Raw genomic sequence first — 27,378 nt, 5'->3', positions numbered from 1 at the left:
TCTCTTTTTGCTTCTTTTTGATTTATAAACCAGGTTTCTTTGGGAATAATGGACGCTTTTTTTAAACAGTATATTTATATTTTATACCCTGATATTTTTACATTGTTAATTTTAATATAAAAACATTTGTTTTTCTGTTTTCAGGTTTTTGTATAAGGCTCCCGTTTTCATGTCTGCCCTCGTTTTCTGTCCTTGATGGCTGCGAATCCGTGTATTTATTCACAAATTACTGTAAGTCATGCTTATACCTTACTAATTTACGTTAAAATTGCATATAATTAAGTAATTGCTTTTTATATTTATTTAGTCCCGTTGTCTCATATTTCAAATAAATATGTTTGAATAAAATTTTGTTTTGTTTTATTTATGATAAGAAAGAGTACAAAATACATTTAAACTGAAAGAGGGCCCGCCATTGAATAACCGGAAACGGAAATAAAAATGAAGCCATCATGTCAACCTGTCAATTGGAAAATTAGTTCTCGAGACGACAACGAAGGCTTTCGATGGCGTATCGTGTTTCCACGATTTAACACAGAGTTGACACTTCTTTCTAGTTAATTATTTTATGGAGTGGACGATTAGGGATGAGCAAGACCGGTTGACCGGTTGCTTGTGGTGCAAGACCAAGATCAAGACTAGAGTTTCACCTACAACCAAGACCGACTAGTGCAAGACTTCCGAAGACCAAGACAACGTTTATGTGATATACGAAATTACTTATTCTATATAATTTTAAAGAAGGAAATGCTGAAATAAAGATTTCCTAGGTAGAAAATGCCACTAGTAATTTTAAAAAAAATCCAAGACTTGCAAGAGTCTTGTAATAAAAATATAATACCTTCTTAAATAATAATATAGAAAATCTCTATTAAGGGTTGGATTACCATGATGACAAATTTCAAAACAAGATCTACAGAGGATTATTTTTTTTTCTGCAATACTACCGATATGCACAAATACAATGAACTTACTGCATTGATAGGACATCACTTTTGAACTTAACAATCGGACCAGCTTATCGTTAATTATATTTATTGGTGGGGTTTAATTATAATTTATAAAAAACAGGTTAAAGATAACATATTCTTATTTATTAATATGTATCAAATATGTTTTTATGTATAAGTTTTATTAATGAGTTCTCTCTTTCGAGACAGGAAAATATAAATATTTGATAAATATAGGCCATTTCACTTAATTATCATTTATTTCTAATGATATATTAATGCAAGGCAGAATAAAATGTTAATGTTTTTATAAATATTCAGATCTATATTTTATAAGTCATAAAATTAATAGGTATTATAAAATATTTTTTTTATAAAACTATTATAGTTTTATATGATATATTAAAATATTATATATTATTATTAGATATAACGTAAAAATTCTATATTTCAATATAAGTTTAAAAAAATGTTATACAAATAATCTTGAATTGGGTTTGTTTTATTAATTAATGTCAATGATATTCACCAAAATAAAACACTAATTCACCACAATACACCAAAACACTTTTACTTTCGCACTGGACGCGTGTTTCGCTAACTATGTTAGTATCATCAGCCCTAGTCATCAGCAGATGATTAAACCCAAAGATTGCAAACCCCAACTGTAATAATATTCACTCTAAAGAAATACCATCACACTGCTAGATATACTACTTCACAAATTAAATATAATATAAGTTACCTACTTATGAGTATTTTTAGTCTTTGAGAGTTTTGCACATAGATTCAACTATAGGATCATAAATCTTTAGAAATTTCTTTCGAAATTTTTGAGAATTTTTAGGTTTATATAGAGTGCTTTTTTCCATTCCCATTTCAGTTTTCAGCTTATACAAAGTGGACACACACATCACTATATGAAAGACGAGTAAGAAAAATTCAAAAATGTTGGAGTACTAAGAATTGTGCAGAGTGGACTCTTTTATTCAAAACGTTATTTTAGCAAAGTGACTACATGATTATATTCTACATTAAAAAAATAAACACTACAAACTGTAATGAATTATAGATTCTCCAAAATCAATAGAATTTAGGTTTAATATAAAGTGAAATAACCCAGCTTAGTGCTTACAATGATAAACTATGACAGTGCTCCTTCAAAAAATGCACCGTATGTTACATAATTTGTAAATTATTATACCAGTAGTGCAAGAATAATCTATATGTTACCTTTCTCTTATAAATCACCATCAACTTGGGCACTTTTCATCTAGCTAAACACATGTACCATGTACCAACATACACAAGACTAGAACGCGGAAAAATAGAAGACTTATCGATCGTATGTCAATAACACGGTATGTAGATTAAACGATATGAACTGATAAAGTGTTAATATCTAACTGTGTATTGACAGAAAGAAACAAAACCTTACAGAAATGCTGTACCGCACATACGGATTTTCCTTGTGGTAGATGATGTGTACCTAAATATGCTAATCAAAAGACTCGTCTAGATAAACGTAGAATATTAACATTTTGTCAGGGTCTTACTGAACGAACCAATATATTTTTATAGACTGTAAGAAAAAGAATAAAGTATTATCTCTATTTTATCTGTTGCACTGTGCTATTCATCAGATTATTACATTTTTAAAATTGAAGTTTCCACAGTAGTTCCGCACAGGTTTCATACCTTACTCACCCTTTTTTAACCCTTTAAACCCATATTATATGTTTTTTCTTTTTTAGATTGCGTTGTTATTTTTTAGGAACTGAATAACATAAAAATAAGGTTAAAATTTAAAATCATTTTCAACCCATAATAAAGACATAGAACTGAAATAATTCATGATATACCTAGCTGCTAAATTCTCTATTATAAACATACAGGGTGTTTCAAAAAACATGTGCCATCTCTTGTGGGAAGATTCCTCACGTAAAAATAAGATTTATTTTTCATATCAACGTAGGTCCTATTCTGCTTTGTTTCGCAGTTACAGGGTGTTAAAGTCTCAATAATATTTCGATTAATTATAATTTTCTTCCAAGGACTTTTAGTGATTCGAATGAAATTTTGAGGGTTAAAGTTACTAAAAGTTATAAGCATATTTTAGTGCTTTAGTGTCGATAAATTCATCAGGGACGTATGGGTTATCACTGATATGAGGGACGTATGGGGATATGGGTTATCACTGGAATATTTTTCCAAAAAAAACGTGTGCGCCACTGACTTTTTTCTTTTGATATCAATAATTGTGTAGGCCATTTAATGCCAATTAAAAGTTATCTCTTGATATTTTAACAAATTCGGCCTCCTTGATGTGACAAACGCAATTTTAATAATCACAATAATTAATAAAATAAAAATAAAATTAATAAATTATATATTTTACCTAATTTATTATTAAATATTATTACTATTAGTTATTATTACTAATAGTCCAACCTAGAGTAACTTCAAATAAAAAAATAATGGTATTTAAGATAATTACAAAAAACCTAAATTTAAAATGTTTTAACATCCTGTAACTCTAAAACTGTGCATTTCCATACCTATGTTTATTTTTTCATATTTTTTGATGAGGAAACAATGGGTACTTATTTAAATCTTTCGCATGTTAAATGCTATTAAATTTTTTTAAAGGTTGCTATTAGATTTGGATCAAGGCAAATTAATAAAATTACGTTTATCTCATCAAAGAGGCCGAAATCGAGAAAATATCAAGAGACAACTTTCAATCGACATTAAACTGCTTACACTATTTCCGTAACAACAGAAAAAAAATCATTGGCGTACATGATTTTTTTAGAAAAATATTCCATTGATAACCCATATGCACGTCCCTGGGGAATATGTCAACACTTTTTTAGCTTTAAAATATGTCGCATTTATAGTAACTTTTTACCTCAAAATTTCATTAGAAACACTAAAAGTACTTGAAAGAAAATTATAATAAATCGAAAAAATATTAAGGCTTTAACACCCTGTAGCTACAAAACAAAGCAGAAGCGGACCTATGTTGATATGAAAAATAAATCTTAATTTTACGTGAGGAATCTTCCCACGAGAGATGGCACAGGTCTTTTGAAACACCCTGTATAAATATTTAACTCCCTTATAAATTAGTTTCTTTAAATTTTTTTATCAAAAATTCAGTAAAACTTCATTAAAATACAGACATGACATCATTTTTTTTTCTAGAAAACTATAAACAGAAGAATAACCGGAAATTGCCAATGAATTTATAAATATCATTTCATTGCTGCTCTCAGACTAAAAGGAAAAATCGTAAAAAGATACTATAACAATGTTGAAAATATCCACTACTAGCCAGTAGATAATTTTTTTAGAAAAACAGGTTTCAGCCATAACTATCATCAACATTTTGATTAATTAAAAAAAAAATTGTGTGTGCACTATGTGCCCATATTTGAAGCCAATAAACTTCTTACTAACAGCAATTAAATTGAAGGATTTGAAAAAGTGTAGTTTGAAATGTTGAAAAAGTAATAAATTAAAAATTAATAAATAATTTGATTCACCTTCACAAACTTTGTATTAAAATGACCGTCTGTCTGTCTGAGAACTCCATTCGGGTGCCTCTATCCACGTGTCGAGTTTGGTTCCAATCGACCCATAATTAAGAGAAAAATCCTGATGAATTCGTCCATTTAAAGGCATCGATTCGAAACGTCGAGAATGTCCTCCTGTAGCCCGTCAACAGCCCGGCCACATTTTTCTTCAATATCAATCCTTATAGGCCCACCCTAATGAAGATGGAAACGAAACGTCGTTTATCAGCTTCATTAGCCATTTATATTTTGAGTTATATCTCAAACGTATTCTCTGATTATAAACAATTAGATACCTCGGTTAATTTTAACAGCAAATACAGCAATGGATATTAGCGAGTTTTAATGGTTTATGATTGGTTAAAAGATTTAAGAGAGATAAAAAAAGCAATTTAGCCTGCCTTGAGGTATGACCTGCTTTAAAAGTAACGGAACAAAGTACAAGTTCAAGGTCGAACGAAATAATTACATTCATGAAGAATATTGAACCTGAACGAGATAGTTTATAATAATACTGGTTTTTAGAAAGATAATCCTTTAGGTAATGTTGTAGTAATTAGCACATGTAAATAAGAAAATAAAAAGCAAAAAGTAAACTTAATTTGAATAATGTATATGCAAATATATTAAATAAGTAAATATAGACATAAAATAATAATTCTCTAATTAGTTAGTCCCGCGTGTTTTTTGTACCCTTTATAGTTAAGTCTTGGTTTTCATTTAAACAGTTTGCTAGAAATTATTCACTGCAATCAAAATTAACTATAATATATAAAATATTTTTGTTATTAATGATACTCTCAAACTAAACAAATATTTTAAGGATTTTTTGTACATTGAAGTAGTTTTGTTTCCTGTTTCATTTAGAAATTAATTTGTAGTTCCTCTATTATTATAACTTTATTATCGTTTTTTTTATTCTTGAACATATTCTTCAAATATTTTTGCTGTTGGTTATAGATTTAATTAATGTCCAAATGTCCATAGATAAGGACAGTATAGAGTAATAATAAAAATATATCAGTATTGAGTTTACTTTTTATTTCCTCAATATTAAAGAGCTGCAGCCAGTCTCCTATCCCTGTGCTCTGTACCAGCTTGGTACCAGCTTATACAGATCCTTGATAAGATAGGAGCATAGTTTCTCCGGTACTAGCCTCGCATTCTCAATTTCCTTTGTGGTTTTAGAATTAGGTTCTCAAGGATGGAGGCCTTACTATGTCTGTACCCCTGTTTGTTTTTCGAGTGGACGATCTGTTTTTCCTGATCTAGAGTTTCACTACACTACGGGTCATACATTTGGGTACTCGCAGTACTGGCTCTGCACCAAGATAGGACTTGTATCGATGATCCTTGAATGAATGGATGAAGTCTGTTATTTTTTTAGAATTATCAACGAAAAGAGCAACAACATCTTTTCTGTTGCCTTGGATACCGCTATGGCCGAGCAGAATAATTTTATTCTGTCTTTTTTTCTACCACAGTTTCAAATTTATCCAAGCATTCTCATATGAGTATAGACGATACTTTTGGGCTCCTGAGCACCTTAAGCAAACTGATGAATTTACTTAAAATAACTTAATTGTTTTACCTAATAATGGTAATCTATACTAATATATAAAATCCTTAAGTGACTGACATACTGATTAATCACTATCCTGCTCAAGCCACTCAACGTAAGAAGTTGCATTTTGGCATACAGGTTGATTCTAGGGTGTAGAGCAGGCGGATGAAACTGCCATTTGAATTTTGGAAACACGGCGGAGTTTCTGCCAGTAGAGGGATAGATGGCGCTGCGTAGAAATTTCATCTAAAGTCCCTAGATATTCATCTAGGGACTTTAATTTCATCTACGATTAAAATAAAGGTAAATTTGATTAAGGTTTATTATACTTAAACCTTACCGTTCTTGAAATATTTTCAATTTTGTGAAATTGCAGTAAAAATTTTAAAGCTTCATTTCTCCAAGGGTATCAATGTTTTTAATACTAAATATTTAATGAAGTTTATTTATTGATCAGTTATTGTGTTGCAATAATAAAAACTTTACTACCTTATACAGAGTGTCTAAAAATTTATTTTAAATAATTATTAGCTTCAAACGGCAATAACTTCTTTAATTTAAATGGAATGCCCCGTATATTTTAGGAGAATCAGATGCACAATTAAATTGTCTATCAAATTGTATTATGCCATTTTTTACCTATCCCTTCAAGTTTTCGTAGAAAATGCATTTCCTTATAATTTAGACCTCATTTATCAATATATCCATGGAATATTGACATTTTAGATTGTTTTTAAAGCAACAAATGTACAAAATGTACAGACTAGTAATATTATCGTTTTTAGCAAAACGATAATATTACTAGCCCATTTGTATGCAAAAAGAAAACTATTTAAATCTTTATAAAAGAGTATACCATTAATTAAATATAACACCATTATTTCCGCCCATATACTAATTAATTACATACTTAATTGTGTTCGTTAATAAATTATTATAAATAAATGTGGATTTGAGTCAGAAATCAATATAAGTTATATAATATACGTATAAGTTATCAAATTAAAGTCTCTGTTGTTATAAATAAGCATTTATTAAAAAATGAAATATCATTTTTAAGGTGTTACTTTTTATCACACTGCCTAATGGCCCATACAAAATTCAGTTTTTTAGTATTTGGAGCAATTATTATTAATCAACGCAAACAGTCAGTTAATGTAGTTTGAATACTGGAATCATATTAATTGATCCTCTTTAATAAATATTTAAACAATTTTTCTTATTTTTTAATGAAATAAACTAATTATATCGACAATATTAGTATCTGTACTCTTTAAAAATTTGGTTCATCTTTAAAAATAATCTAAAATGTCAATAGTCCATGGGTATATTGATAAATAAGTTCTAAATTACAAGAAAATACATTTTCTACGGAAACTTAAAGAGATAGGTAAAAAATGGTATGATATAATTTGATAGACAATTAAATTGTGCATCTGATTCTCGTAAAATATACAGGGTGTTCCATTTAAATTAAAGAAGTTATTGCCGTTTGAAGCTAATAATTATTTAAAATAAATTTTTAGACACTCTGTATAAGGTAGTATTATTTTTTATTGCAACACAATAACTGATCAATAAATAAACTTCATTAAATATTTAGTATTAAAAACATTGATACCCTTGGAGAAATGAAGCTTTAAAATTTTTACTGCAATTTCACAAAATTGAAATATTTCAAAAACGGTAAGGTTTAAGTATAATAAACCTTAATCAAATTTACCTTTATTTTAATCGTAGAAACTAAAAATGTAATAAAATCCTTAAGTGACTGACATACTGATTAATCACGATCCTGCTCAAACCACTCAACGTAAGAAGCTCAATTTTGGCATACAGGTTGATTCTAGGGTGTAAAGGTTCGATAAGAAGGGATTTTTCGAAATTCCAGTTCCAAGAGGGTAAAACCACCCCTCAAATATTACAATATTTTTTATTTAAAAAACGGTCAAGTTTCCGAAAAAACCCTTAAACACGTATATTTTGTTTTGTTTTTTACATATTTTAAGATTTTTTAAAAATGTATACAGGGTGTTTCGAAAAATCTGGTCATTGATTAATCACGATTCTGCTTAAAGCGCTTGACGTAAAAAGCTGATTTTTGGAAAACAGATTGACTTTAGGGTGTAGAGGTTCGATAAGAAAGGATTTTTCGAAACTCGAATTCGAAGGGGGTGAAACTATCCCTCAAATATTAAAATATTTTTTATTAAAATATTTTTTTCGGAAAAACTCTTAAACACGTATATTTTATTTTGTTGTTTTACATATTTTAAGATTTTTTATAAATTTGTGCAGGGTGTTTCATAAAATATGACCACTGAGTAATCACGATTCTGCTTAAACTGCTTGACGTTTAAAGCGCATTTTTGGCAAACGGATTGACTGTGGGGTGTAGAGGTTCGATAAGGAGTGGTTTCTCGAATCTCAAATTCCAAGAGGGTGAAAACGCCCCTCAAATATTACAATATTTGTTATTTAAAAAACAGTTAGTCTTTCGGGAAAACGCTTGGACAAGCATAATTTATTTGGTTTTTTTTAATATATTTTGAAATTCTTTAAAAAATCATACAGGGTGTTCCAAAAAGTTGAGTAATTTCTTAACCACGATTCTACTTAAACTGCTTGACGTAAAAAGCTTATTTTTGGCAAACGGATTTTTCGAAAGTGAAATTCCAACGAGATGAAACTACCCCTCAAATATTACCAAGTTATATAATAATATCGCCATATTGTTTTTTCTCATGCTGACATAAATGTGAGAAAATGTCATCCAGTTTGGAAATTCTTGCTTTGCTTTATCATCACCATTACAAATGATTAATTCGACGCGAACGAAGTCGCTGGTACACGCTAGTACTCTATATATATTTGTACTAACTTTTGCAAACTTTCTTAGTTTATTATTAGCCGACCATACCAACAGGTATGGTAGGCTATTAAGATCGGCAAAAAAAATTTTTTTTACTTTCACTCAAAATGTGTTATTTGGGTCATAAATGACCTAAATACAAAATATTTTCAAGATGTCTGTCTGTTTGTCCGTCTGTCTGTAACACGATAACTCAAAACCGCTAAACCGATTTTAACCAAATTTGGTACAAAATACTGTGGCACCCGAGAATCTGGCCATTACTTTTGGTGGGGGTGGGGGGAATAGGGGATATGGAGAGGGGTTAAAAATTTTAAAAAATCGTAACACCAAAATTACAGTAGCTAGCGAAACGCCGTTTTCAATTTAAGATTAGGAATAATATTTGCAACAAAATTTGTAATAACATTTTTCTCATGCTGACATAAACGTTGTTTTTGAGATAAAAAAAATTGAAAAAATTCCTTTACTTTGAAACTAAAAGAACTGCCTACAAACTTTATATTAACATATTTTAGTATGGGCGGCTATACGTGCCTCCCGGCGCCAATTTTTTTTAATTAATTTGCGGAATATCTTTGTAAAATTGTTTTGAATTACTCTACTGTGCTACAATGTAATCTACAATAAAAAAAGGCAAAGTCCTCTTAATTTGCTATAATATATTATTATAATTCCAGTGTTTAGTCTTTCACAATTATTATAATTGATAAGATAACGTTAAATAGGCAACAGATTACATATAAGGGGCATATCCGCTTATCAGAAAAACCTCATAAATGCAAATAAGTATCCTTTATGAAGCAAATCTCCAATTTATAATGTAATTAAATTATAATGTATAATAAAAAATTGTAATAAAATTACGATATGTTAAGTATTTTTGAGTATAAGACTATATATTTTTAATCGAACATTAAATTTTCATTGTTAAATTTAGCTTCCATGGGATGTAATGAATTATAAACATTTAAATATTTTTTTTTATATTACAGTCACGTTTATGAAGGTTTCAAGGTATTTTACATAGTTAAAGACCATTTTTCAAATTTTAAGTATTCAAAGCACACCAGAAGAAGTGGAAGAATCAAATCTTCGGTACAAGTATTGTTAGTAAGGTCTTACAAAGATATATTGTACTGACATCTGCGTAAGTGTTGGTAACCATAGTAACGCCAACAAAAAAAATATATTTTTGTTATATACCAAAAATTAAAATAATGAATTATTAAAAATATACAATATTTAATAGTTCGAAGTAAAATAATAAAAATAATTCAGATAAAAATTCATTAAAAATGTCTATTGAAAAAAATTGCTCAGCTGTGTCAATGCCATATTCGAAATAACATAGAGAAAAAAAAACGGCATTAGGTTGGCTTGGAAATTACGTGCTACGACATCGGATCATGACACCGATCTTCATTTCTAAGCCTACTCTAACGCGGTTTTTTAGGATCGTACGGTACTTGCTTCAAATTAATTTGAAAATAAATGTAGAATTTAAAAATGGTTATGATATTTAGAGATTTCAGTTAATAAAATATCCAATTTAAGAACTAAACCTCTTGTCCCAGTATAACTGAAGGTACGGAGTACGGACATTGATGGAAGTAGTTCTCGTTGAGACACCCTGTATAAATATTTAATACAAATTTCGTTGTACATTACGCTCAAATTGAGGAAGGTTTCAAGGCCATTTATAAATATCAAAAACATTAGTTATCTTAATTTTAATTATTCATAACAAAATAATTTGAAAAAGAACACCACAGCATGAATTTAGGAATAAAGTACTTATTTCCTCAATTTTTATAAAATTAGAAAATATAATAATTAACGAATATTAAAGAGAGTGACACAGTAGGTAAGCATCAACATCCAACACCATTAAAGAAATAATCACTCACCAACATCAGAGAAAACTTCTTTAATTCCTGGCATCGTCTAAAAAAAATCACTCACTCGCGACACAAGAGTGGCAAGATCGAACCAGAACTGCCGGCAAAGTAGAATAATAAATTTAATAAAGCTCTTAAAACAAAACAAACAACTGCACAAATAAATAGAGATACTGCGGTCTGAGCAAAGGTTAAACAAAATTAAATAGTTTAACGTTGTTTGGGCTAAAATCGTCCTGGTTAACAACAAAATAAATCTTATTGGAAATTTCGAGGTAGTTAAATTCAAATATTAATTGGCAAGGTAAATGTAATTAAATGACTTTTTAACACGCATTTTAACTTTATTTTTATGTGTCGCTATTCACTTGGCAAAAAAATTTACGATGGATGGGTTGTAATTATAACACAAAATTTTAATATTTTTGATATGATTTTTAAAATTCTTCGGAATGGTCTTTGGAATTTGATAGTATTCTATTCCATAGAGAATTTATAAAATATACCGGATGCGTCTCAAAAGTAACTCACCCCTATAACTTTTTTATTTTTCCAGATAAAAAAAAACGAGATTTGGTATGTTGGTATATTAAATGAATTAGGATTGATTGAGGTATTCAATTGTTTTGGTCACTTGTCCTGTTTTACCGGAAATTACTATAACTTTTGATTTTTAAATGACACTTTCTGTATTTTTTTTTACTTTATTCAATAGAACATGACACTCTGTATAGAATGACATATCATATGTCAACTTATGACATTTTCGCAAATGCTTTATTTGAAATTGTACCCCATATTGCATAACGACAATTTGACTTGACATATCAGTGTGTGGTAACAAATTATTCGTAAAAAAATGCTTTATCGAAGTATGCTAATGAGCCTCCTATGATCCATTTGAAAAAGAGGAGATATGATGAAAAATATATTTTGGGCATCTTTTAACCAGCCAGAGCAAGACACGAAAAACATTAGTCGATCAAATCTATTTTCCAAGCCTCCTTGATTAAAAATGAGTGTGTTTCACCATGACACTCTAGATTGAAATCTAAAATATGATTTTTTTAAAAGAAAATGGCAAAAGTTGACATAATATGATATTTCATTCTATTCAGAGTGTGATTTTCTATCGAATAAAGTAAAAATATAAGGAGGATTCCATTTAAAAATCAAAAGTTGTAGTCATTTTCGGTGAAACAGGAAGTGACCAAAAACAAATGAATACGTCAATCAATCCTAATTTATTTAATATACCAACATACCAAATCTCGTTTTTTATTCAAAAAAATAAAATAAAAAAGTTATAGGGGTGAGCCACTTTTGAGACGCACCCGGTATAATTGAATTTTAAGTTCTAAAAATCAAAACGTGTTTCAATGGTAATATAATTTCTCGATTTCATTCTGTGGTAAATGGTAAATTTTGTTATTATTAATTTTGATTAGCGTCATATTTTTTACTGTTGTTAAAATATCACACTTTCCGATAACTATTATCACTCTTGTAATAATTATTAACAATTACCTTAAAATTATTAGTAACAATTCTAAAATTCAACCGTGTATTGATTCTTGAACATCATGTCAAAGCAACTCAGAATTAATTTAGTTCTATGCTACGGAAAATCTAATAATGGCTTTTGAAGTAGCCAAAAAAAAAAGAAAAAAAGAGAAAAAAGAAAAGAAAAAAAGAAAGCTTAAAGAAAATCACTCACCAACATCAGAGAAAACTTCTTTAATTCCTGGCATCGTCTAAAAAAAATCACTCACTCGCGACACAAGAGTGGCAAGATCGAACCAGAACTGCCGGCAAAGTAGAATAATAAATTTAATAAATCAAAAAGAAAAATATCATAATTCTCTTGTACCAAGAGTCGCATAACGAAATATTAATAAAAAATGGAGACTGGTGTAGTCAGAAGAATGAATTAAATAATTTTTTTCTAATAATAAGAATATAATAAAACTGATTTCCCTCTTATAAAGACAATCCGGGGACATACTGTACAGCACTTTCTATGTCTAAAATCGATATTTATTGAGAAAATTCTGTTTTTTTTGACAACATTTCACACATCTATATCACACTTTTTTTGATTTGCCATTAAAAGTGATAGACCTACATATTTGCAAAAAACTGAAATTTTTGGACTTGGATATCTATTAAATACGATTTATTGGATTGACACAGCTTATAAAATAAATAAGTATTTATTATATCATACATAAAATTTATTTTTTAATAGACAAAGTTGGATGGAACGCTATGTTCGTCTATGACGTAAAATACAGGGTGTTTCATTTGAAATAATGGCAGAAATAAAATATCAGGTTCTGACGCACCCTGTATATATCATGTTTAGTACATCTAGTTTTAAAAATAATAAATATTACTACAATACCTACATTTTCAATTATAAAATATAAATATGTAATATGGCATTTTATAATTTTAGGAGATTTTTAAATTTGGAGAAAATTTAGTCTAAAAATGGTTATATTTCAAACCCCAGTCGGTATAGTACATATATGATATTATGGTATTTTTAGAATGGGAAGCTAACAATAATTATTATCATCCTTATTGAAAAATATACAACTTTAGTATGAAAATATGTTTGGTTTGAACCACTCTAAATATTTGCAAAAATATTTTTAAAATGTGCGCCGCTAGAATTTCCAATTTGCGTCTAGCCCCAGCAACACAACTATTAAGCTTTGGTTAGCGTGGTTATTTGGAGGGTGTTAATTCATTGGTTAGTTGGTTATTTGGTGGGGTTGGTTGGTTTTTACTATTTTATATTTGTTTTTTAGATATTCATTGATTTTCTTTATTTGTTTGTAATAAATTATATAGTGCGCCACAGCTGTTCTGCATCCGCTTTTGTCAAAAACTCTAACGCGATTGGTCAAGCTTAATAGTTGCCTTGCTGGGGCTAGACACAAGTGAATTTCCAGCATATTTTGTAAAATAGAGTGGAGTGAAAAGCTCATATCAAAAACCTGACAGAGAACTTTATACAGGGTGTCCCAGAAATAAGTGCAAGTATTTTAAAGGGTGGTAGATCTCGATAAAAGAAACATATTTTCTCTTTATCGTTTTCCAAATAAGTCGAAAATAACGGAGTTATTTTATTTTAAAATTTCCAAAAAAAAAAAGATTTTTTTCTAAAATTTTGAGAACCACTGGATCTTGTCTAGATTTCCTTTCTTGTAAATTTAATCTACTATCTATGTTGCCATATTATCAAGACATTATGTTTTTTTTACTAAAAACTAAAAAAAATCGATTTTGAAAGTTTTTTTTCGCGAAAAAAATCTCATAGGCGTGTTTCTGGGGTTGAACTATACTACATACCAGTTAAAATACTTGCACTTATTTCTGGGGCACCATGTATACCCTATAATACCGTACGATCGAAAAAAAAACGGCGTCAAAGACGGCGGGGAATGACATTCGATAATAATTTTGGCGAGGTCAAGCTCTAGATGTCATTTACTTGGCCCGTACTATTCTTATTTTCTAATGGCGCTCACTGCCAGTTGGCCTTAGGAAGGTTGTAATTTATTTTTATAGTAAAAATGATTTTGGAATGATTTAGTTTAAAATTCGAGAAAAAAAATGTTTTTTTTGGAAACAGATTTGTGTGTCTGGAAACGTTCTATTTTTTTATTCTTTCCATAGTTAGTGTTAATTTTTGAGAAATTTTATGTCAATTTTTAGTAAATGGCAGGTACAGCGATTGACCTAGCCAAAATTATCATAGATTGTCATTTCCCAGCCGTCTTTGACGCCGTTTTTTCTCGATCATACGGTATTGATATCCTCACTGATTTCCAATGATTAAAAATAATATTTTATATTATATTTATATTTTATAGTAAATATAATTTCAATTCGGACTGTGATCGAAAATAATAAAATTTATTTATTATATTTTTTTAATGTCTTGTATGCATGCGATTAGCCTATTTTTTTGTTGTGTATGTTTTTTTTTCTTTGTTTATGCAGTTTTTTTATCTACATATTTTTTTGTTGTTTATGCAGTTTTTTTATATACATTTTTTTTTGTTGTTTATACCATTCTGTGTCCTATAACTTAAGATACTGTGATGTAAGCCATACGCTAAATAAATAAACAAATAAATGTCTTGTAAATTTTATCTAATATTTTCAACAAATTGTCATAAAAACAATTATTTATGAAAATAATTATAAACTTTTATTAATTTTTTTATTAATTTTTTTAATAATAGAAGTAAAAGTAAATAAATAGTAAATACGTAAGTAAATAAATTTAAAATTCAAAGATATTGCTTATTCGTTAACCATTGGTTAGGCAACTAAGATCACTGTGCGAATTCTATAAATACCCTGATGCATCTTATTGAATACGCGGGCACATGCATTAAGTCTCTGGTGCAGACTTAAGTATAAAATTCTTAACCTAATATTATATTTTTTGAATAATATTACTTACATTTTCTACAATAATATCTCTTCAACTTCGTCAGAGTTAAATAAACACTCACTTTATTGAACCTTTCCACTCAGGTTTCATACAAATCGACTATTATAACTAGCCATATGTCACGGAAACCGGAAAAGTGGTAGTTTGAATAAGTTTAAACCGATTACTGCGACACCACGTTTTTGTTTCACTAAAAGATTTTTCGAAACGTGTTTTGAAAATGTTATTTATAATAATTTGATATATTCACTTTAACGATGATGTTTTCAAAGTAAAAAAAGGTGAAAATTCCGTTACATTCATTTATGAAGTAAATAAAATATATTTTATTCAAAAAAAAAATAAAAAAGTTACGCCCCCGGGTGGGCTCGAACCACCAACCTTTCGGTTAACAGCCGAACGCGCTAGCCGATTGCGCCACGGAGGCTTGGAAAGGAATTAATAAATATCGTATAAAAGCCAGAGGACATTGTTTAAACAAAATTTTATGTGGCTTATTTTAATATCTCTTTTAATTATGTATATTTACTCCGAAAAATATAACTCTTCACTTTAGATTAATAAATAATATATTAATTTTCTTTTATAGGCCATTCGGTGTTACATAACATTTATTTTTTGGAAAAAATTAAAGATTAAGATACGGTACCTATAGATAGGACAGTTTTAACAGTAACTTGCGTTAGGTTTTTTTATTATTTTCTTAGTGGGTAGGTATTTAATAATAATAATTCTTACCGATAGAGTAATATTCCAATTTGCTTTTGAAATACTCAAAAGAGGTGCATGTGGCGTTGACTAGAAGACCCAACATTATTCCAGTGTTGCTGTTTCTCTTTAGGCACTTAAAATTCTGCTAAATTCACCGGTTTATTGCTAAAATAGCCGCCGAACTCACTAACCGACTAAAATTTACTAAATTTGCTAGGGTGTTCCTTACAAAACTAAGGGACTTATTGACTAGGATAACAGACTGATTTTTCCTACGTATATCACAACGGGTTTTCGAAAAAATGATTGAAGATGACTGGCGTGTTTTTTTTCAGGATTTCACCCCCATGGCCGGCTTGACATCGACCGCTCTACGAAACCGTCGAACGTTGCAGTGTGTGTGCAATTTTGCCCTCAACCCTCAACCCTTAAAACTGATTGGCTTTGGGAAGCGATGTTGCCGATACTTTCCAAAAATTGTGTGTAATTTTGTTGGGGTTATCTATAAGTTTACATAGCAGGTAGGGTACAAGAGATGAATATTAAAATTACTACCTGAAGATAGGTATTGAAACTAAATGATGTCATACAATTTTGAATATCAGTAGGTACTTATACCGTATGATCGGGAAAAAACGGCGTCAGCGATGGCTATGGAATGAAGATCGCTGTCATTTTATATGTAAATTTATATGGGAAATGTCATTGATGTTCATTTCCCAGCCAACTGGACGCCGTTTTTTTTTCGATCATACGGTATAAGGACGGGTATAAGGTATATTTTTTCACTATATTTATTACAATAAATATAGTGAAAAAAAAATATATAGGTATTTAGTGATTTTTTTAATGAAGTTATTAAAAAAACTAAATTTTTAATTATGAGTAGTTCTATAAGACTTTATAATTAAATAAATAAACCATAACATTTCCTTTATGCTCTTTTTCATTCAACTGAAAAAACATCGGATATCTGAAAAAAAGGCGTCGTAGTGGTCATTGAAATGAAATTTTCAATATTTTGTTCTGGCTGGACGATTTTGATTTTTTAAACAATGCGTAGCTAAATTATTTGACTTGGTTAATTTAACGATTATCTGGCTATTATACGAGAAACACAGAATGTTATTTTGGCGAAAGTTTGAAGCACCCTGTGGAATGGTTACACAAAAAAAGATACTTAAAACACACTTTATTATCAAGATACGTCTTTTTTGGTGGTTTGTTTTTTGATTCATCAACTCAATCAATTTGAACACATCATAATTTTTGGAGTTATATTCCCTTTTAAAGAGGTCGGTAAAGATTTACAGCAATTTTAGCTTTAGAAGCGTGTATTTGCATTTGGTACTCATCAACACATCTCTAAAATAAGGTACATAATCGTTTTCGTAATGTACTGTCATTGAAAATGCAATTCCAAATTTTGAATTTTTCGAAAAAAATTGGATTTTTTTAAATTTTTAGTTAAAAAATATAATATCTTCATAATATAGCAACATATTTTGTAGATTAAATTTGCAACACCCTGTGTATTATTCCTTTGTTAGCGAATCAAAAATTAAGCATTTTTTGTATTTAAAATATTTAAAAATTTTTAACGGTTTCGGTATTCTATTACAATATATGGCTTTTTCAAAAGCAAGTCTTTATCAAAGCCACCTAATGGTTTTTGTCTGGTATTTTGCCGTTGAAAGAGCCATATACCGCGAATATTTGCGAAACCGTTAAAAATTTTAAAATACAAAAATATTTATTTTTTTATTCTTCCTTCAACAAAAAGATAATATAAAGGGTGTTTTATTAAAAAAAAAAAGAAAAATTATGTTATATTTTTAAAAGTTTGGCATTGAATTTTGAATACGCTGTATTATTAACCCAACACCCAACAAGCAAAATTTATTGCTGCAACATTGCCTAAAATAAAATTTAGCTTATAAACAAACTAAACAATATTTGTTATACTTATTCATGGCTAAGCATTATTAAAACACACATGATAATAAAATTATACTTACATTTACATTCATTAAAATCTCATTCGAAAAGTATAAAACGTGATACCAAAAACGTAAAAAAACAAGTGCGTTTACCTAACCTAACTTCTAACTTATACTGTATAATAAAAAACAATGCGTCAGCGATGGCTATGAATAGAAAATCGCCGTCATTTTATATGTAAAATTATATGGGGAATGTCATCGATATTCATTTCCAAGCCAACTAGATGCGTTTTTTTCGATCTTATGGTATATTTGTTATGTTATTAATTATTATTAACTTGCGCGGATCTTTCATTTGAATCTTTGTTGCAATGTTGCAGAAAAAACATTTTAATCGCCATTCAAAAACAATGTTTCTGTAGCAAGGTTTCATCAATCACGACACAACGTTTAGAAATTAACATTACAAAGCAAACTGTTTGGGGATTGACTGCAATGTTGCAAATGTAATGTAAGGTTTTTTGCTTGGTGGGAATAATTACCGATATTTATAATAAAGTAAGTAGAGACTATCTATAATATAAGCAGCACCTGTAAGCCGCAGTATATTTAGATTTATGGCCACATCTTATATTTTTAATAAATTTATTAAAATAGGCTGAAATTTTTTCATTTATTTATACCTCTGGAATTATTAAAGCAAGCTTAATATTATTTTAGGACTATATAAAGTGATTAATAAGGAAGCCAAAAGTGCAATAATATATAGAGTATTCCATTAAATGATTTATTATTCTGTAATTACATGTCAGTGCCTACCCTAATTATCCTAAAAAAACTCACAAGAAAAAGGCAGCCAAATGTATGCTTCATTTAGAAATATGTAATAAGTACTTTTATTCAAATACGCGATAATTGTTTTGAGTAGTGTATTCTCCTGAAATAGGACTTTAGGTATGCACTTAAAAAGTTCTTTTTTATAGAACCTACACAGATGCCCGACGCATTGTTGCAGAAACCTGTATACGAGTATTCCTAAAAAAGCTAAGAAAATTCCAAAAACATGACAACGTTGAATGATTTCCATAGGGTAGTCAGCTGATTGGGAAAATCGTTACTTCCTAATCACGCCAACCTCAATGTTACTCTAGGTAATTATCAAAAGTCAGAAGTGACATTTACTAGGGTGCGATTGACAAATAAGAGATAATTAATTTACATAAATATAAATACCAATTTTTCTTTTTTTCTTCTATATTGTTTTTTTACTTTCATAATGAATAATTGCATAGTAAAATAATTTCGAATATTTTTATGTCTTGTAAGTTGTTTATAGACATTTTAAATAAAAATTAATTTTATTTACAGGGTATGTTTTAAATAAGTGCAAATATTTTCAGAGCTGGTCGATCTCGATAAAACAAACATATTTTCTATAATAATAATAATAGCTCCCGTTTATAGCGTTAAACCCCTTGGGAGTAGCAAGCTACAGCTTGCCATACTAGAGCCGTTCGGTATACAAGGAAGGTAATGTGGCTAGCACTACGCTTCAACCGCCTATTATTACCTCAGGATTGTGAATCCCAAGTACTCATTGAAGGCTGAGTCGACCTAGGTACCCAAACTATTTTTATTTTAATAAAAATAGTCGGCTGATGCAATGCTGGGTGTGGGATTCGAACCAACTACCTTGAGATTGGTAGACGAGAGCCTGTACCTCTACGCCACCGGGCACCTTATACACACACAAACATATTTTCTCTTTTCCGTTTTTCAAATAAATCCAAAATAACCGAGTTAGATATTTTACTTTAAAATTTCCAAAAAAAATATTTTTTGCTAAAATTTTGAGAACCACTAGATTTTTTCTGGATTTTCTTTCTTGTAATTTTAATCTACAATCTACTACCTATGTTGCCAAGAAATTATGTTTTCTAACTAAAAACTAAAAGAATTTCCAAAATATTTTTTGAAAAAATTCCAAATTTTCAAAAAAAATTTTGAACTCTGTGTATATAGTTTGCAATGTCCCTTTGGTTGAAAATATTATAGAGTGTGCTCCTCATATAGAGTCTACCTATTCTTCAAATTAAATTTTCTTCTGAAGATAGTAGATGATATAGAAGATACTATTATGTTGCATTATTAAATATCTTTTTTACTTCAGTTTGAAATAGTGAGAAGCTAAAATTGTTTACTGCATTGGATGACAGGAAAATATTTAACTGATTTTAATCAGAATTTAAATTAAGCTGATTTTTTTCAGAAAGAGGATAACATTTGGATGACATTTTTAGCCAGACAAGCATTGAAGAATCAACGGCTTGGAAAGCATATTCTATAGAAAATTAAATGTAGGATGTAGAATCTATAGAAAAAAATAAAGCACTTTCTTTTAAATAAGACATTGTTTGTTTACCACCTTTAAATAGTTAGGTATTGGTTTCTAAATTGTTTCTATAAAAAATTACAAAACTTTTTGATTGAAAAGGTTTAGGCTACTTTAATGCATATCAATATAAACCAATTGCTGACTGATAAATCATTTTCAATAAAAATAAAACCAAAATAATATTAGATTCTAAAAATAGTGCGAGGTATTGCAGGAGGAACATATTTTTCTTAAATGGTCGATAAAGGTGAGATAAAATTCGAAATGGATCTCAAGTGGTTTAATACGAAGAGAGAGCATCATAACATCGACGTCTCGACGCTTGGCGTCCTCAGTTTACCCATTAAATTTATCTGGACATGTATTTCAGTCTTGTTATTCTCGCTCCTATCCTTCTTATTCTGTGGATTTACCTCGTTCTGGTATTGAAGAATAATTTTACTAGTAACACGTCCATCGAGGTGAAGATTATCAACGGTCACAAGGCACCAAGCCTGGACAATCCGGTGGTGAATGTGAGTGATTCTGGAGAAAACACAGTAAAACAGGGTTTGAAGAGGAGGATTAGGTATCATGTTCCAAAGTTTATGTTGGAGCTTTACGAGAAAAATAAAAGCGCTGGTAGAAGTAATAGTGATAGACCTGACTTGGTTCGCAGTCTAATTCCTACGCAAGCAGGTAAATTTAAATTGAATAATTTCTTTCTGAAGTTAATCTGATATTATAACAAGTGAATTTATTAGTAGTATTAGTTTTTTACTATATTTAAATATGCTACAATCAGATATACCAAACCATCGAGAAAAAAAACGGCGTCAAAGACGGCTGCGGGTTGACAATCGATAATAATTTTGGCGAGGTCAAGCCCTTTATTTATTTTTTAATGGCGCTTACTGCCAGTTGGCTTTAAGAAGGTTGTAATTTATTTTTACACTTAGATGCAAAAAAACGCAAATTTTTTAAATTTTTTTAGTCAAGTTTAAAATGTTATTTGTTTTTTATTTTTAGCCCTACAAATATATCAACTTTCATTCAAAAACTCAGTTTGTTATAAACTTTAGTATTTGACTTATTATACAGGGTTAATCGAAGAGTTTTTTTTACTCTATATTTAAAATACCCTGTACAATAATTTCGTGAACAAATTTTCCTAAAACATTATTTTACGGTCAGACCCGTGTCTCCTGAATATTTTGTTTGTTGACTCACGTCAACACATGTCTTGGTTAATTTTTAAGAGCAAAATGGACTTGCCACAAACATTTTGCAATGTTTTCAATTATCGTTACTTTTTGATGTTATTCTTCCAGTGGCGTAGCGTGGGTTAGGGGAGCCCGGGGCGGACAGCCTCTAGGAGACAGGTTTGCCGCCCCTACAGAATCCGTCCGCCGCCTTTATAACAATTTTTTGTCGCCTCGCAGGTATTTGGAGGGCTGCCGCCCGGGGCGGTCAGCCTCCTCCGCCCCCGCCTTGCTATGCCACTGTATTCTTCATAATGACGAGGTGGCTTTGGTGATTATTGTTGTGTACGATTGAATATGGTTCTTAGTGTCAAAGATTGTGCAAAAGTCATTGATTTTGTTGAAGATGTCCAAAATTATGAATATTCGCTTGGTCCTTGAAGAATAATGGGAAAGCACCCCATTAACAGTATGAACCGACTTCTCCAGACAGTTAGAGCAGCCGGAGGAGATAATACAGACTACATTGTACACTTGGTTATTACATTTTTTTTTAATATCTTTAGATCTGTTAGAGTTACTAATATTTATTAAAACCAAGCCTATCATTACTTTTTAACATTTTTTAAATTGGCTCGTGATATTAAAAAATAACATCATAAAGTAATGATAGTTGAAAAAATTGCAAGCTGTTGGTGGCAAGTTCATTTTTTTTAAATAGAACACCCTGTATATTATTACATTTTTAGTTTCTACGATTAAAATAAAGGTAAATTTGATTAAGGTTTATTATACTTAAACCTTACCGTTTTTGAAATATTTTCAATTTTGTGAAATTGCAGTAAAAATTTTAAGGCTTCATTTCTCCAAGGGTATCAAAGTTTTTAATACTAAATATTTACTGAAGTTTATTTACTGATCAGTTATTGTGTTGCAATAATAAAAAAAAATAATACTACCTTATACAGAGTGTCTAAATTTATTTTAAATAATTATTAGCTTCAAACAGCAATAACTTGTTTAATTTAAATGGAACACCCTGTATATTTTACGAGAATCAGATGCACAATTTAATTGTCTATCAAATTAGGTTATACCATTTTTACCTATCTCTTTAAGTTTCCGTAGAAAATTTATTTTCTTGTAATTTAGAACTTATTTATCAATATATCCATGGACTATTGACATTTTAGATTATTTTTAAAGATGTATCAAATTTTTAAAGAGTACAGATACTAATATGTCGATATAATTCGTTTATTTCATTAAAAAATAAAAAAAAACTGTTTAAATATTTGTTAAAGAGGACCAATTAATATGATTCCAGTATTCAAACTACATTAACTGACTGTTTGCGTTGATTAATAATAATTGCTCCAAATACTAAAAAACTGAATTTTGCATGGGCATTAGACAGTGTGATAAAAAGTAACATCTTAAAAATGATATTTCATTTTTTAATAAATGCTTATTTATAACAACAAAGGCTTTAATTTGATAACTTATTATTATATTGATTTCTGACTCAAAAATCCACATTTATTTATAATAATTTATTAGCGAACACAATTAAGTATGTCATTAATTAGTATATGGGCGGAAATAATGGTGTTATATTTAATTAATGGTATACCCTTTTATAAAGATTTAAATAGTTTTCTTTTTGCATACAAATGGGCTAGTAATATTATCGTTTTGCTAAAAACGATAATATTACTAGTCTGTACATTTTGTACATTTGTTGCTTTAAAAACAATCTAAAATGTCAATATTCCATAGATATATTGATAAATGAGGTCTAATTTAGAAGAAAATGCATTTTCTACGAAAACTTGAAGGGATAGGTAAAAAATGGTATAATACAATTTGATAGACAATTTAATTGTGCATCTGATTCTCCTAAAATATATAGGGCATTCCATTTAAATTAAAGAAGTTATTGCCGTTTGAAGCTAATAATTATTTAAAATAAATTTTTAGACACTGTGTATAAGGTACTATTATTTTTATTATTGCAACACAATAACTGATCAATAAATAAACTTCATTAAATATTTAGTATTAAAAACATTGATACCCTTGGAGAAATGAAGCTTTAAAATTTTGACTACAATTTCACAAAATTGAAAATATTTCAAAAACGGTAAAGTTTAAGTATAATAAACCTTAATCAAATTTACCTTTATTTTAATCGTAGAAACTAAAAATGTAATAATATACAGGGCGTTCCATTTAAAAAAATACAATTCTGATATTTTTTATTTATTTGGGACACTCTGTATCTTGTAAAAATATTTTTAAATTGTAGCTCTAATAGTCCTTCAACGAACCCCAAACTTACAATTTGTAAAAATCTCATCGTTTAGCTACAATACTCCGTGTCGTATGTGGTGGACAACCCCCTGTATATAACAAAAAATATTAATATACTTAAATATTATTTAATTTGCTGTAGCATTCGATTGATAATCAAATTTTGAATTAAAGATATAAAAGATACAGCAACCTTATTTTTTTGTAGAAAAATTAGAAGAAAATGATATTTTAGAAGAATTATCTGAAAACCATGTTTTAATTTTTGACCTACCACAATCAAGCAAAGAAGAGAAATTTATTGCAGCTGAATTAAAAATTTTGACAGAAGTAAAAATTAACTCCATTTTTGAGGCAGGTAAATTCCTCTTTTATCAGCCTTTGGACTTTTTGGTCGCATTGCAACCTAAAGCATCACTCATTTTTTTTCAGGAGTTAAAAGAACTTTAAAAATATCAATTTACGATGAAATTAGCAAGCAATATGTGAGCCTTAATCGATTGGAAGTACATCATTTCAACAACACCTGGATCTCATTTAATTTAACTAAAGAAGTCAGCGATATTCTTCAAGCTAGATCAAGTAAACGCTTCTTAAAGCTAGCTGTCACCATTTCATCATATTATCATCAATCAACGAACAACTTAAAACTATCATTATTACCGGTGATTGAAAACTTCGATCATGATTATCCAGTATTACTTCTGACTTATTCTATTGAGGATGAAATAAACAAGAAGCTTATAGTATCAGATGAAAAGAGAGAAAATGGGAGAAAAAGAAAGAAAAGAAACGTCGAAGAAGATTACGAGGAAGAAACTAATCGGTTATGGACTGATGACTCCTTGAAGAAAAATATAGCAAAGAAATATAAAAGGAATAATTGTAAAAGAAAACCTTTGTATATTAATTTTAAGGAGATTGAATATGATTTGTGGATAGTGCAACCACCAGGTTATGATGTAAGTAAACATAGAAATAATAGGGGCAGTTTCCAGTGACGACACATACTGGCGTCCTTTTTTTCGGTCGAAAATCCCGTAAAGGATTCCCATTCCAGGTGAAACAGTGATGGTTACCTCAAAAATATGTCTAATCTAGAAATAAATAACGGGAAAAAGCAATTCATTTAACAGATAAAAGTCATTCATGACTATTCAGTCGTTCATGACAATTGGTAAATTCACTATTAAACTAATATGAATAATCGTCAAGTTTAAAAACTTCTTAAAATGTTATATCTATACTAATATATAAAATCCTTAAGTGACTCACTGACTAATCACGATCCTGCTCAAACCACTCAACGTAAGAAACTCAATTTTGGCATACAGGTTGATTCTAGGGTGTAGATGTTCGATAAGAAGGGATTTCTTACCCCTCAAATATTACAATATTTTTTTTATTTAAAAAACGGTCAAGTTTCCGAAAAAAACACTTAAACACGTATATTTTATTTTGTTTTTTTACACATTTTAAGATTTTTTAAAAATGTATACAGGGTGTTTCGAAAAATCTGGTCATTGATTAATCACGATCCTGTTTAAAGCGCTTGACGTAAAAAGCTGATTTTTGGAAAACGGATTGACTTTAGGGTGTAGAGGTTTGATAAAAAGGGATTTTTCGAAACTCGAATTCCAAGGGGGTGAAACTAGCCCTCAAATATTGGAATATTTTTTATTTAAAAACCGGTGAGTTTTTCGGAAAAAATCTTTACCGCGTATATTTTATTTTGTTGTTTTACGTATTTTAAAATTTTTTTAAAAAATTATACAGGGTGTTTCATAAAATATGACCATTGAGTAATCACGATTCTGCTCAAACTGCTTGAGCTGATTTTTGGCAAACGGATTGACTGTGGGGTGTAGAGGTTCGATAAGGAGGGGTTTCTCGAATCTCAAATTCCAAAGGGTGTTTTTATAAACTGCCAAAATATAATAATATCGCCATATTGTTTTTTCTCATGCTGACATAAATGTGAGAAAATTTTATCGAGTGTGTATGTTAATGGAAATTCTTGCTTTGCTTTATCATCACCATTACAAATGATTAATTCGACGCGAACGAAGTCGCGGGTACACGCTAGTTTACTTATAAAGCAAACGGTTTCAAGATTTATTTAAATACTATGACTATAAGTCCTCTATACGATTTTCTTATTGTTTATATTTCTAGGCTTATCAATGCCAGGGAAGATGCTTCTATCCAGTAGCCGAGCATTTAAGTCCAACCAAACATGCCATCATGCAAGCTCTGATCCACAGCTACAATCCTCTAAAAGCCTCGAGATCTTGCTGTGTTCCTACTGTGCTGGATTCCATTTCTATTTTGTACATTGACGATAGAGGAGTGTTAACTTATCGATATGCATACAAGGATATGGTGGTTTTGGAGTGTGGTTGCAGATAAGAAATAAAATTTATTAATTAATTTTACGTTTTTATGTTAAGATATTTATTTATATATATGTATCAAATAATGTCTGTTTCGAATAAAAGTAATATGTATTTCCTATCTTTTGATTTTTGTATTAGAGTTTCAATAAGGATAAAACACCTTCTTGGGGTTAGGATATTCACACACATAATTAAATGAACTTATTGAATTGTAGTATTTTAGTATTATGCACATTAAACGATTTTTATTGTTATACTACGATTAAAAACTTCTAACCTGGAGTTAAATAGATATATCTACAGTTTATTTTTCATTAGAACTATTTCAGTTGATGGAATTTCTTCCTTTCCTTCATATTTTCTCACATTTTCATTTCAAAATTATTTTGTTTTCGCTAAAATTTTGAAAAAAAAATAGAAACAGATTTCTGGTAATTTTCTCTTCTATGAAGTTGTAAATTCAGATAATAAATATATAATTTATAAATTGTTTTTAAATTTTCTACAAAGTAAATATTATATTATAACATTAATATTCTTTAAGGGTATGTTTTAATTTAGGGAATTTAGAACATCAAAAAAATACAATCATCATCATCAATTTATACATATTAATAACAAAAGAAACGGTGTATAAATAAAACGATATGTAAAAAGTGTTGGTCCTTTTTTGATGTCTCTTTTACTAACTTTTTTGATGCCTCTGTTATTCTATTTCTTCACATTTTCATTTTCCAAACCAAAACCAACTTTTATATTTTTTTTTAACTTTAATTATACAGGGTGTGTATTAAAAAGTGCAAATATTTTTAGCGATAGTATAGTTTGACCCCAGAAACACGATTATGAAGTTTTTATCGCAAATTTTTTTTTTGAAAATTTCGATTTTTTTTAAAAATAAATTTTGATATTTTTTTAGTTTTTAGTTAAAAAACATAATTTCTTGATAATATGGCAACATAGGTAGTAGATTAAATTTACAAGAAAAAAAACTAGAAACTATCCAGTGGTTCTCAAAATTTAAGCAAAAACTATTTTTTTGCAAATTTTCAAAATAAGATAACTCAGTTATTTTGGACTTAATCGGTAAAAAGGGAATA

The 27,378-nt window shown here is 29.2% G+C and overlaps 2 protein-coding genes and 1 non-coding gene across 6 annotated transcripts in view; 1 reads left to right on the top strand and 2 right to left on the bottom strand.

The window, feature by feature from the left end:
• LOC115883060 (long-chain-fatty-acid--CoA ligase 6) overlaps positions 1 to 16,421 on the bottom strand; it is a 97,838-nt gene extending 81,417 nt beyond the window's left edge. Inside the window, exon 1 of one of the 4 annotated variants that reach the window (XM_030901337.1) lies at positions 16,078 to 16,421. In XM_030901337.1, the coding sequence (XP_030757197.1) occupies positions 16,078 to 16,153 (76 nt within the window). In that variant the 5' untranslated portion in view covers positions 16,154 to 16,421. Of the gene's footprint in view, positions 1 to 2,183; positions 2,283 to 10,874; positions 11,020 to 15,348; positions 15,490 to 16,077 lie in introns of those variants that run through there. The other 3 variants (XM_030901341.1, XM_030901339.1, XM_030901340.1) reach the window with 3 other exon arrangements.
• On the bottom strand, positions 15,693 to 15,766 carry Trnan-guu. The gene has a single exon. It is a non-coding gene; the product is annotated as a tRNA-Asn (tRNA).
• Positions 16,422 to 16,495: 74 nt separating the features above from the next.
• Positions 16,496 to 26,291, top strand: LOC115883063 (bone morphogenetic protein 10-like). The gene is made up of 5 exons (XM_030901346.1): positions 16,496 to 16,571; positions 20,834 to 21,066; positions 24,091 to 24,240; positions 24,315 to 24,844; positions 26,058 to 26,291. The coding sequence occupies exons 2-5, from the start codon at positions 20,976 to 20,978 to the stop codon at positions 26,289 to 26,291; spliced, it is 1,005 nt and encodes a 334-aa protein (XP_030757206.1). The 5' UTR covers positions 16,496 to 16,571; positions 20,834 to 20,975.
• The last annotated feature ends 1,087 nt before the right edge of the window (positions 26,292 to 27,378 follow it).

Source organism: Sitophilus oryzae, unplaced genomic scaffold, assembly GCF_002938485.1.
Source record: "Sitophilus oryzae breed Bouriz unplaced genomic scaffold, Soryzae_2.0 scaffold_1802_pilon_pilon, whole genome shotgun sequence".
Taxonomy (NCBI): domain Eukaryota; kingdom Metazoa; phylum Arthropoda; class Insecta; order Coleoptera; family Curculionidae; genus Sitophilus; species Sitophilus oryzae.
This window is presented reverse-complemented; position numbering and strand designations above follow the sequence as displayed.